Source organism: Oculina patagonica, chromosome 2, assembly GCF_052425735.1.
Source record: "Oculina patagonica isolate OP01 chromosome 2, crgOcupat, whole genome shotgun sequence".
NCBI lineage: Eukaryota > Metazoa > Cnidaria > Anthozoa > Scleractinia > Oculinidae > Oculina > Oculina patagonica.
In genome coordinates this window covers 794,800-808,115 of record NC_135759.1, presented here as the reverse complement: position 1 = coordinate 808,115, position 13,316 = coordinate 794,800, and the positions used below count along the sequence as shown (strand labels likewise).

Here is a 13,316-nt window from a genome sequence, read left to right as displayed (position 1 = left end):
TACTTGTATTTGCTTTGCTTGTAATTATTTGCAATATTTGTGACAGGCCGCGACAAACAAACCAGCATAGTTAACATTCGAATACAGAGGATTTCAAGGTATAAACCAGTTAATACAAGTCACATGACTCATGCTATGCAAATAGTAGGGAACTTAATGATGATGACGACACCGAAGACAACGCCCAGTGAAATTTGAATTTATATTTACTCGGGAATCTTGTGATTAACCAGACGTATTCAGTGTATCTAGCTCTGCGCACGAGATTGCCGTTCGCGTTGCCGTCGTAATTTGCTTTATCATCAGCTCTCTAGCTACCGCTCTTGGCGAGCTCCAATATGGTGAAATCGCACAATAGTTCGTTTGCAAACTGGCTTGGACGAATACCGACTTCCTATATATTTGCATCACTGATTTGACCTTAGCGCTACCTTGTTTGCTAAGAATCTCCCCTTCTCAACCCTATTGTTGTGCTGTAACCATCTTTCAGCCATTTTAAACAGTAAAAAATTTAAGAGTTTAGGTTATTTGGTCATAATTCCTGCATTTTGTGCATACCTTAGCATGACCGGTGAGAGTCAACTCCTTCCTTCAATCCGTGTAAAATATTAATGCTAAGGTATAAAGTCGATGTCCGAGCCAAGTGGCCCATACAGCCGGGGCTTATCCCGGTTTCTGTAGCATTAAGCGACTAGAAGTATTGCTACTCAGGCCCCAGGATGGGATGCTTGTCCATCGCAGGGTTACCCCCCAGCAGTAAATTCGCCAGCCCCATTTATAAACCTGGGTGGAGAGAGGTACTGTGAGAGTAAAGTCCCTGCTAGGGTTAGAACCCGGGCCGTTCGGCCCGGAGTCGAGCGCGCTAACCATTAGGCCTGTACCTCCCTTAAAATGTAAATGCTAAGCTGACATTTATTTTTCAACCATCTGCTAGCATTTTGAGATCGTTACAAGAAAATAATTTTATAACTAAACAACTACAATGCAAACAAAGTTACACCCTTGTCAGGGAATATTAAATCATCTCTAAACAGGTGCGCTCCAAAGCCGGTGCTAAAAAAAACCACAATGTCTGAGCTTCCATTTTAAGGGGGCGAACTTAGGCGACTATGCCAACCTCACGTTTTCGACCTGTCCCCGATTCAGCCGGTTTGGCCTTTTCAAGTTTTGAACTTAACAATCTGAATTTGTATAACCATGAAAAAGATTTACTTGATCTTCTAAGGTCCCATTTGTTATTCCACACGCATAAATAAAATAATTGCTAGCTGTTTTACGTAATAAAAATAGAGTAAGTTTGCTTGCAACATGACAGTTTTTCGTCAACGATCTTTGTTAACATTTATACTGATGCAATTAGCCATGTTCAAAACGAGCAGGGGACTGGGTACGAATATTCAATATCGATTGCACTGAAAAACTGGGCCCGTCATCTGAAAGAGCATCCAAAAATAAGTAACTCAACCAAATTTGAGAGTTATTGGTTTAAACGCAAAGGCATGGAACTCTTTTAAAAATCGTTAAAATAAGAGAGCTTAGTATGGCTGGATGGACAGCTGTCCCTCCAATCCATACTAAGCTCTCTTATTTTAGCAATTTCTAAAGGCAGGAACCATACCTATGCGTTTAAACCAATAACTCTCAAATTTGGTTGAGTTACTAATTTTTGGATGCTCTTTCAGATGACGGGCCCAGTTTTTCAGTGCAATCGATATTGAATATTCGTACCCAGTCCCCTGCTCGTTTTGAACATGGCTAATTATAAAGCTGTGAAAAACGAGATCAAAAGCTCAAACCTTTGCTATTACACATTTGCCTGCTGCCTTTTCACAAGTTAAAACTTTATTTTTTGTGATAAAAATTAGCGATACGATGTTCAAGTGCGAGTAAAAGTATAAAATTAGCATTCACAACATTCAACAAACAGTGCGATACATTTTGCATCAGATGACTGACTGACGCATCCCCGGGGGGGGGGGGCACTTCCTATAAATGGGCTAATGGGGATGTGCCGCTGGATGGGGTCGCATTTTCACGACTGGACTGACTATAATGGGGTCGCCATTTCAAGCATTTTTTATAGGGTGACTAGAATGGGGTCACACTTTTCCGGGATTTTGAGAGTACGAAAATCTGGCAAGTTGTGATTTATGAACGGAAATATTCGCCGAAAAAAATGTTACCGTATTTATTGCTGTTGTTCAATATTTGACAAACGGCTCCCAGAAAGTGACTGAGTTGGGGTCGTAAAAATTAAATTTACCCAAAAGTGACTAAGATGGGGTCTATAATTGGCCATAGAATATGACTATAATGGGGTAGGGGTTCTGAGAGGCCAGCGGCACATACCCAACAAAAATTTACCCAAGTACCCCCCCCCCCCCGGGACGCATCCTCAATAAACTCTTCACATTGAATGTCTCGTGTTAGTGTAGTCAGAATATTATTCGGTCAAGTCAGTTCCTTCTTTACAAACAAGCCTCATTTGTTATTGTCTTATTGTTTCATTATTTTATGTCCTCTTTAACTTCATCAATATAATTTATCTCTTACCTTTAGAATATTTTATCACATTTACGCGCTCTTGACAATCTTACCTGTGTTACAAAAATGTAACTTTTTTAAAAGTTAGTAAAATATTAATGCTAATTTTGCATTTTTTCTCGCACTTGAAAATGACCTCGGAGGGGTCGAATCGTTGTGTCTTCGTATCGCTAACTTTTGTTAGAAAATTTATTTCGAGGAAGTTTCTTATTACTTTTTTCTGAGTGGTATAAGATTATCTAGCCTGCGTTGCAGACGAACAAAACCCCGCAACGCAGGCTAAAGATTATCGCAATGAGACAAATGCCGTATCCACAACATTTCACGAAGTCTGTAATAATAACGTCGATCCATGTATGCATTTCACGTCAGCAAAGGGTTAAACTGTTGTTTTCCCTGTTATGTAGCCGCCTCTCATCGCTTTCGCCCGGTAACAGTCGCTTGGCTGTATCACTGACTATTCGCCTCGTTCGCAGGCTTTACCTCCGGAGTCACTCTAACCGAATCGAACTCAATCAAACGTAGTGGAACTCACCAAAAAAGATGCGTGGTCAATCAACACAATCGCTTGCTCGAATTGGCCATTTCCGAGTTTCAAAACGAGTCTTCTTGCGAAACCATTCAAATGAAAATGAGTTTGATTTGCATGAAAATGGACCTGTAGGTGAAGCTCATTTTCATATGAATGGTTTCGCACGTAGACTCGTTTTGAAACAGAGGCAAAGGGTAACTCGGAAATGGCCTATTCCGAACTCTCCGACTGGCATAATAAAACCTTTGTTTAAAAACAAAGGCAAGTTTTCTTTTGTGTCGCAAAACGAACTTCCTGCATGTATTTTGCCTGGCGATCTCTCCCTTTCGAATAAAGGTAGAAGCGACATGACGTCCGCTGTCTTTCTCGGGCCGTGAGTGAGCGACCAAGGGCAACAACCGAAATACGACAGTGAGCTGTGGGGTCAAAGCGACTCTCGAAATACCTACTTTAAGAACCATTTGGTAGCTTGTCGTACCATTAACTGCTTTGCGAGTCTTCTGAATGTGGCGGCGATTTAGGTTGTGGCCCTGTGAAAAACATGGCAGAAGGAAAATTGTAACTTTGCTTTGCATCATTTTAATTGTGTTCGTTTATTCGCTTTCTCTCTCGTGGGTGGTCAACAGAGGTAACCTTTCTACAGAAGAGAGGCAAATAATTGACCTCAATGCTGAAATGGCTAAAATAAAAACAAGCAAAGAGATTGCAAATGTAGACAAAAAGTTCTTGTCTGTTAGCATGAGTTGGAAGACTATTCTTGGTTGGAACTTCAATGCTACCACAGAGCAACGAATTATTGCTTTGACAAAGGCTCTTTCTCCTGCTTATGTTCGCATTGGAGGCCTTCCCAGTAACTTTGTCAACTTTCAATTCAACGAAGAGGAAAGGAGCAGCCCATTTGGAAAACTAACCATACACATTACTGGTAAAGATTTGGACAGAATTAACCAGATAGCGAAAAACGCTGGCTGGCAGGTAGTATTTGCTTTAAGTGCGTTTAGAAGATCGATGGATGGCTCCTGGGATCCTAGCAACTCTTTTCGAATAGTAAAATATGCAGCGGACAAAGGATACAAATTTGGTTGGGAGCTTGGTAACGGTAAGGGAATATAAATAATGATACTACCGCACGCTGTGCGTGAGTAAATTGCAGTTAAGCTAGCGATAATATATTCGTTTAATATACAGTAGAACCCCGGTGACTCGAACTTTGAAGGGAAACGAAAAAAAAGATCGAGTTAGCGGGGTTTCGAGTTATCAGGGTCGATTGAATATTCGATTTGCCAAGCTATTCATTGCTCTGATTAAAATCAAATTGCTGTTGTTTTAGTTTTAGTGTTTAAATCCGACGACACGACAAGAGGAGCTAACGGGTGTTTCAATGGGCATGCGTGGCGAGCTGCAAGAACCACAATTCGAGTTATCGGGGTAGTTCGAGTTAGCGGGGTTTTCTAGTTATCCGAGTTCGAGTTAACCGAGTAAAAATGACTGAAAGTGGGTTCAAATCCAAGAGTAAATAGAAGTTTGTTCGAGTGAGCGAGGGTTGTTCGAGTTATCCGAGTTCGAGTTATCATAGGTTTTTTGTGACTTTTTCATTTTTACTTTTAACTAGGGCCTCTGTTAATAACAGTTTTAATTTAATTTTAAAACTGATGAATTCTCTATTGAAATAAAGGCTTTACTTACTTACTTTGTTAAGAAGGTATGCGAACGAGGCGAAAGGGTCAATGTTTCGGTTGAAACAATGCAGGATGACCCTTTCTCCTTTCGTATGTCAAATCGCGCGCTGGGAGCTACAATAACAGCTATTGAACCCTTTGTAAAATGTATCATGATACGAAGCATAAATTTTCTCATCTTGTATCGTCGGATACTCCGTCAGAATCGCAAAGGAATTTTTTTGCTCTGGAGATTAACTGGTACAGTCAACTCTCTCTAAAACGGACACCTTCGGGTCCGGCTCCAACTGTCCGTCTTAGAGAGGTGTCCGTCTTATAGGGAGTTTAGTTACAGTAAAATGACTGAAAAACGGCAGGGACGGGACCAACACCAGGTGTCCGTCTTATGGAGGTGTCCGTCTTATAGAGGTGTCCGTTAAGAGAGAGTTGACTATTTAACGCGGCACTCCACTTAGCTAAAAGCTACTTTACAGAAAGCCCACAAATAAGAAAACAAATGCATAATAAAACAAATGGAAAGGTAAAATAAAACTAACCATCTAAAAAGTAAAAAAATTAAAAAATCTAAGAATCTAATTATCTATATATTAGTGCATGAATAATTACAATTTAAAAGTTTAAAAAGTACAATTTTAAAAGCTACATTACTACAATAATTACAATATTAAAATGTTACATAACGAATGCTTCTTAAAAATTCCCTTGTGCCGGCCATATATAACGCGAATCGAATCCGGCAAAGCATTCCATGTCTTTTCTGCTAAGTAGCGAAAAGACCTAAGACCGTTATCTTTTTTTTTTTTTGATTCACTGCAGAACCAAATCATCTAAAGAATTTCAATGCTAACATTCCGCCTGAGCAACTTGCTGAAGATTTTAGAACGCTAAAAGAACATTTATCAAGCATTCCTGGCGTTAAAAATTTTCTTGTTGGACCCGATGTCACACAACCACGAGGAAACGCAATGGGGTATTTAAAAGGGTGAGGTTATATGCCATTGAGGATAGTATGCTCCACTGTTCCAATAATAATGAATAACTAAATTTTTTATGCTTTTTGCAAATCAACCATAAGTCGATCAAAGTTCAGTGAAATTTTGGCAAAGAATACACTGGGAATGCAAATTGTCCTTTTCGTGTGCAGTGCTGTATTTTGCAATCCTTTGACACACAGGATTGGCAGCCTACAAGGATATCATGAATTCATGAAGAATCAGTGATCAGTTTCGGCAATTCTACTTTTTCATAAACATCATGTGAAAAAACTTGGCACTTATTTCAGGTTTAGCTAAGGCGAGTAAATCCCACTAAAAAGTGACATTTTTTCCATTTATCTGTCACGGAAAACGATTTAAGAAACTGATTTTTTTTGGTCCTATACACTGTTCCTATCAGTCAGCTTTTTTCTGAATTTAGATTATTATGAAAAAGTAGAGTTGCCGGAAGCGATCACACATTTATAAGTGCTTGTTTTCTGCCGAGGTTTGGTTTCTTTGTACAATATACAGTACTCAGTTTCAGTTGACTTGAGAAGATGTATTGAAATGGTAAAGATGTTATGATCGGATGTTTTGAATAAGACCCACTGACTCCAAAAGAGTGCAACGGTTTATTTGCTCCGTAGGTTTCTCGAGAAAGGACATTCTTGTATCGATGCAGTCACGTGGCATCAGTGAGTACATTGACATCAAATGGTAAAATTGATGTCTCTTTTCTCTTCTTGAATTAAAACCTCTAATAATTAACAATTGGTTCATGCTTTAGTGTGCACTTTCGAGTTATGGTGCACGCGGGAAGTTTGGAGAGCACGAAAGAAGTGTAAGAGTTTCACGAGGAAATAACTAAAACAACTCTACCTTCTTGAATGATCTCCAAACTTCCCAAATGCAGACAAGAACACCATAACTCGATAACGCCAACACCTAAAAGCATATGCATGTCAAATTGTTTTTTAAAGTTGCCAGTGAAAATGTACACCAAAACCCACACGAGAAAAGCAATATTGCGAAGAGATTTGCTCACTCCTCCAGTGTGCACTATATTATATTATATATTATTTACTGCACACTTGATGATTTTGACATTGGTGATCCTAGCAGTATGCAGGACGCGTGTCACATATCAACCTAGTAAATGCCCCAGCTCACCACTACGAGTCTCTCATAGCTCAGTTGGTTATAGTGCCCAACCGATATCTGGAGGCCATGGGTTCAATTCCCCAATCTGAGTCCTCAAAGAGGACTCAGATTTTTTTCTTTGTCCCATGCTTGTGTCGTTGTTGAACAATTCATCTTCATTGTAACAGAAGTCAATAACAGTCATAACAGCATTTTATAGATCATCATCTCTCTTCCCTTCTTTTGGTCTCCTGGAAAAGAGCAAGATGGCTTCAAATGACAATGTGAGCAAAATGACCATTTACTGATTTACAGCATTACATATTTTCTTTGACAGTTACTATGTGAAGGCTCTTGACGCCTGCCTACCCCAGTTCATCGAGCCACAAACACTGGATACATTACGCCAAGACCTTGACGAGGCTGACGCCGTGATCAATCAAGTTGCTCCAAATCTTTCAAAGTGGTTAGGTGAAACAGCTGGTGCTAGCGGAGGAGGAGTGAAAGGAATATCTGACAGATTTGTGGCTGGCTTTATGTGAGTATCAATATGTAAATTTAAGTTTTACCTTAAGGCCTGCCGGTTAGCTCCGTTGGTAGAGCGCCGGACTTCCTTGCGGGAGGTCTCGGGTTCGAGTCCCAGACCGGACCAGCACTCAGGGTCTTAAGGTAACAAGGGGGGAATAGTAGGAATATGCTGCCTTTGCAATGACATCTACAAAAGGTTAGATATTCTAGACTTCTCGAATAAGGACAATAAACCGTAGGCCCCGTCTCACATGCAAGCCTTGCACATGTAATAAATTCTGTGGGATGTTACATGACCCTCATACCCTTCGTTAAGAGTAGGGGGCGAAGTCCCCGGTGTAGTGGTCTATCACAATTTCACACTCACATACGTGGCATCATTTTTCATTCCTTCGTTACTTGTAAACAATAGGCAGTCTGGCAAAGTCCCCCAACCAGTGTTGTAAATTATCCAAGAAAAGACCCAAGGGAGTGGATAATAAGATATATACGATATGATAAGCTTTATAGCATGTAGATTCTTTCTTGTTACGCTTTATGGGTTTTGAAACAAACGAAATTACCGTAAGTTAATGCTGATCCAGATCATTAATTATACCTTTTCATTTACTGTCCAAGTACCTTACCCTAAAATAAAATAAAAAGACTTTGTTTTAACGACGGTTGCACGTAACAGCCTTGCAACTGACTAACCTGTGGCCCTCGGATTCCCGATCGAATTGAAATTTAGAAGTGTTGATTTTTGTGGAGGGAGAAAAACCGGAGATCCTGGAGAAAAACCCTCGGAGCAAGGACGAGAACCAACAACAAACTCAATCCACATATGACGCCAGGTCCGGGAATCGAACCCGGGCCACACTGGTGGGAAGCGAGCGCTTTCACCACTGCGCCATCCCTGCTCCCCCAAGCTATAAATAAAAAAACAAAACTTCTGGTCGAACTCGATTAATACTAAACAGGTAATGCGGCTGTTCTTCTTCTTTAACCTTGTTGCTATTCTTCGTCATATCTTGTACTGTTTGCTTCCATTTTAGGTGGTTAAACAAACTTGGCATGGCAGCTCAACACGGTTATAAGGTGGTTATCAGGCAAACAATGTTTCAAGGAAGATATTCATTGGTTGGTCAAGACATGCAACCAAACCCTGTAAGGTTAATGGTTTTAATTTTAATTTACTGTACGAAAGGCAGTTGTAAACGTTTTCGGATCTCACAGTGCTGTAGGAAAACACGCTCATGATAGTGTTTTGATCAAGTCCAAGTTTGAAAATGCTGCTTCCCTGTTATGTGTTCCCTGCAATATGTTCGGTGTTCTAACGATTCATTACTCCGTTATAATTAGCTTCTGTTAATTAATTCATCTTTAAACATCTAGTACCTTGTCGCTGTTGGACCAAAGCTTTTGGAGCGGGAGTGAAAAAAGAGAAGATCATAAAAAAGGAAAAGAAAACAAAATAAAAGGAGCACAAATTAGAAATGAAAATGATCATTATTACGGGCGCTAGCGCTTTTTGGGCAGACGATGGACTAATGCTCGCAGCGTCATCTTTTCCAAATTCGCTAACGCGGTTAATTTACCTTTATATGCTTCGAGTTAATAATCAGCTTAGCATTGAGAGCAAACGTGAATACAAAACGCGAGACATAAAAAAAATTCTGCTTTTCATTCCTGCGTATAGGGTTTGCAATGAATTAGTGGCATAGCATGCAGAGCGTCTTCAATTCAAAGCTGAAAATCATGGTTTGCCTTTCAACTGACAGGCAAATTTACTCTCCATCTCTACTCTATGACAAAAGCAATATAAATTTTAGGTTTTGATAAGCTATTTAATACAAGAACAACAACAACAACCGCAACAATAATAAGCAATGTTACATCAACTTTGTCACCCGGTCACATACAGTTAGTCAATTTGTTTACCTCTTATAAAGCATAGCCTGCACCTAAATGGGCATGCAGAGTTTTCAAGTTATGTACGTTGCTCTGCATTTGTCTAACCTGTATTAACCTAATTGTATCCATTCAGGATTACTGGCTTTCACTCCTCCATAAAAGATTATTTGGCACCAAAGTCCTAGCAGTACATCGCATAAACTATCCTCAAGAAATGGTGAGAATCTTTGCTCACTGTACCAACACGAAATCTGGGTGAGAAAATGTCATTTGTTATGTATACAGCTACAATCCCTGCCAAAAATGTTCGGACACTTTACATCTTTGCCTCCAAATGGACTTTGTTTTTCCTTTTCCACTCCACACCCACATCGTTGACCCATCTAACCCAGCCCCAATAGCCAAGTATTGCTTCTGGGGAGGGGAAGTCAGAAACAAGTCACAAATTTGTACTAGTTGGCATTTTGTCAGTAATACCAGAAACATTTGAAACAATCACTGGGAAATTTAGGCGATAACTTTACAAACAGAACAAAAAGAAATATTAAATCTCGGATGCGTCACTGGAAATGAGGATGAGGAACTGCAGGTGAGGCGTAAAAGACCTAAGCTTAGTTCCAGGCATTTTGTGGAAACCTTGCTCCGCCTTTCCTAGCTCCTCAGTTTTAATTGGGTGGTAAATGTCTTGGAATACTAATTCTCGATATCACGATTTGACTTTTTTCGGAGGGATTTCGAAAGGACTGTTGCCTATTTCAAAGCGTATTTATGAGAGGGTTTGGTTAACTAGGATACACCGGCGTTACTTATCTTTTTTGTTTAAGAAGAATTTAAACTCTGAGTATTGAGAACGGCCGATTTTCTGGATTTTACCCCCTGAAAGACAGCATGGCTAATCCACGTTATAACATGAAGTTTATCATACAGGCTATCTTAAATTTGCTTTTCCAATCCCGTTTATACAAGCTTTTGTCAATGTTTGGTTACTATAGGAAAATAAAATTAAACAACAATGAAAGATAATTTGTTCCTAAGAAGGCCCCACTTTTATTACCCTTTATTCAACTTCTTAACATGTGATTATTTATACATTCATGAAATGACTTTCTCAAACAATATGGTTCCTTTATTGTGCGTTCATATAGACTTTACAAGAAAGGTGCTGTATCATTCATGGCCATGAATTTACACCCAAATAAAGCAGCTGATATAACGCCTTCAAAAGGCCTTCACGGATTTGGTGTAGACGAATATCTTTTCACTCCAGAGGGAAACATAACTTCGAGGTTTGTCATGAATTAACTTTCCATCAAGTTTAAAGAGAAGACAAAAGCTAGTATGGGTAGAAGAAGAGAGCAACTGCTCGTGTTGAATACTAATAGATAATACTGGCATTACAAACGCGAATTGCAAGTTTTCTTTCTCTACAGACACGTGGAAACAAGGTACTTTGAGTCTAACTGAATTTTAGAAGACTTATCAAAACTCACTGCCACTCGACAGTACAAATTCATTAATTCTTCACGTGCAAATTACAAAATTGTACATTACCTATAGACCAATATGCAAAGCATCAGTGAATAACCAGATCACAATTCGGTCTTGTCTATTGGTTTAAAGCTTTGATCTGACAACGTTAATTGAAATAACCGTATATTAAAAAAAACGAAGTATGTTTTATTTGGAAATCATGATGTCAACTTAAATTTACCTTGCCTTTGATTAAGTGCTTTGCGCGAATTTAACTAATTCGTAAAAAAGTTTTTGTTGTTCGTAGTGTTAAAGTACAAAAATAATAAAGTATTATCGTTTGTCTTACGATGTAGCACTTGTTTTGTGAATCGAAACGTTTCGTCTTCATCAGGCGATTAGTTCGACTGGTCATTAGTCGACCTCACCGCCTGTTAAACAACAACAGTATGCAGTCGAAACTTCCCAAATCACTTCACAAGTTTCTACATCGTGACACAAATAGAGGATAATACATGGTTGCGCGAAGATATTAAATTTATTTGGACACGAGAAGATAAATTTCATATCTCCCAGCAACCATGTATTGTTCTGTTTATTCAAAACCTGCCTATTACGACCTTTTGAACAATTTTCCGAAAATTTCCGACCATTTCCGAAGATTTCCGAACTTGCCATAGGAATATTTACGAAAAATCTTTTCCGAAAATTTCCGATGATCGCCGAAGATTGCCGAGGAGGTTTCGAAGATGTTTCGACTTAATATCGATCAACTTTGGCTTATTTAGCATTGAAACAGGACAAACTCGTCAGCAAACGTTTCGAAATTGATATCTTCACATGTGACGTTAACAAGTTAATTTATATAATGCTTTATTATTGTTGTTTTATATAAAGTCAACTCCTGACTACCTGTATTCGATATTTAAACTATTGTTGTTTCCTTTGTTAAGCATGTGATGCTTAGCCGATTACTTGATAAATAATCAAGAAGGCCTTCTGTGTTTTGTAGGAAGATAAGGCTAAATGGCAACCTGCTCGAGTTGGGTGCAGACTCATCGTTTCCAGTCTTTCAGCCGAATCCAGTCCCACCCGGTTATCAGCTTATCCTGCCACCTCTGACGTATGCATTCTATGTTATTCCTGAAGCTCACGCAATGGCCTGTTTGGAGTCATGAAAAGATTTTTAGATGACTCTCCTTTAACCATTTTATATTAATTGTTGTCTAGAGGTGTGGACACTACTAAACTGAAGGAATCACGAATTTATTATCCGGAAAAAGAATTTTGATTTTTTTTTGTTTAGCCACAAGTTTTGTTGGTGGACTATAATAACATTTCTGATGCGAAGGAATCACAAACGTATTTTCAGGGAAACGAATACTGATTTGTTTGGTTTAGTCAAGTGATTTATCAGTAAACTATAATAACTTGACCTCTTACTTTTTTGATATCTACAGAAAGCTCCTGTAATGAAGTAACAAAACAAATACTTCATGTACCATGTTGAACACATATTTAAAGCAAAACTTAAACAAAATTTGTGCATTTGTAAAAACCTAAAAAGTTAATCTTAAAGGGACTATGTCACGGGGATTTCACAGTTTTTTGGTCAAAACTGTTCTGAAATAAGTGGTAGGCAACTTAACCCATAAAAAACATTATCTTTGAACATCTAAATGAAGATATAACCTTAATTTGGGGATAGAAATCAATCCACGGCTATAAAATAATATCGATTTTTTTTAAAGACGCGCGGAAACAGTTTGAAAACGTTTTCCTAACGTTTTCAAATTTCAATCCGTTTCCATCCGAGCCATTTGCAGCCAAAGATGTTAGTTAACAGATTCAGTGCTCTAATATGGCCATTTTTTTAATAAAAATGGACTACTATTTTTAGGTTTCATGCGACACAATTAAAAATTTTGGCGGTTCAAAAATCTCGCAAAAATCCGTGACATAGTCCCTTTAAGTCATCAGATTCTAAGAAATGAAAGTTTCCTTTTTCCGTAAAACCATTGGGGTTTTGCATTGGAAATGAAGTCAACTTGTAAAACTGTTGTAAATGGTTATCTCACTTGCCCGACGATAATCCAAAAAAAAAAAAAAAAAATGTGTACGTAATAGATGCCTTGTTTAAGTTCTTAGATCAATACAATTAAAATCTACAATTATTTTCGAAAAAGGAAAATAAATTGAGTGATCTCTTCCGTGATTGCGCGATCTTTCTTCGCGAAATGTTCTCTTTTGTAGTCTACCGTCGATCTACAACCTCAGACAAAAATGGTTGGGAAGGATGTAAAAGAAACCCGCCTCGATTATGTTCTATTGTGACGTGTTCTGTGCTTCTACACCAAGAAGGAGCCTCGATTACAACGTCTTTTAAATATAACTTTTCTATAGGTACGCATGTATTTAACACTGAGTTATTTAACACTGAGATGGGGGGGGGGGGATGCCACATTCCAAAATTAATAAAATAAGATCTATTATAGCTATAAAGGTAAAACTTGGTCATGCAAAGGGATATAGTTTTATGAATAAGGGGGGGAG

The 13,316-nt window shown here is 38.7% G+C and overlaps 1 protein-coding gene across 1 annotated transcript; it reads left to right on the top strand.

The window, feature by feature from the left end:
• The first annotated feature begins 3,584 nt into the window (after window positions 1–3,584).
• Window positions 3,585–13,123, top strand: LOC144642468 (heparanase-like). Its single transcript, XM_078501428.1, has 8 exons — window positions 3,585–4,175; window positions 5,572–5,737; window positions 6,380–6,427; window positions 7,210–7,410; window positions 8,435–8,546; window positions 9,427–9,548; window positions 10,439–10,579; window positions 11,776–13,123. The coding sequence occupies exons 1-8, from the start codon at window positions 3,752–3,754 to the stop codon at window positions 11,939–11,941; spliced, it is 1,380 nt and encodes a 459-aa protein (XP_078357554.1). The 5' UTR covers window positions 3,585–3,751; the 3' UTR covers window positions 11,942–13,123.
• The last annotated feature ends 193 nt before the right edge of the window (window positions 13,124–13,316 follow it).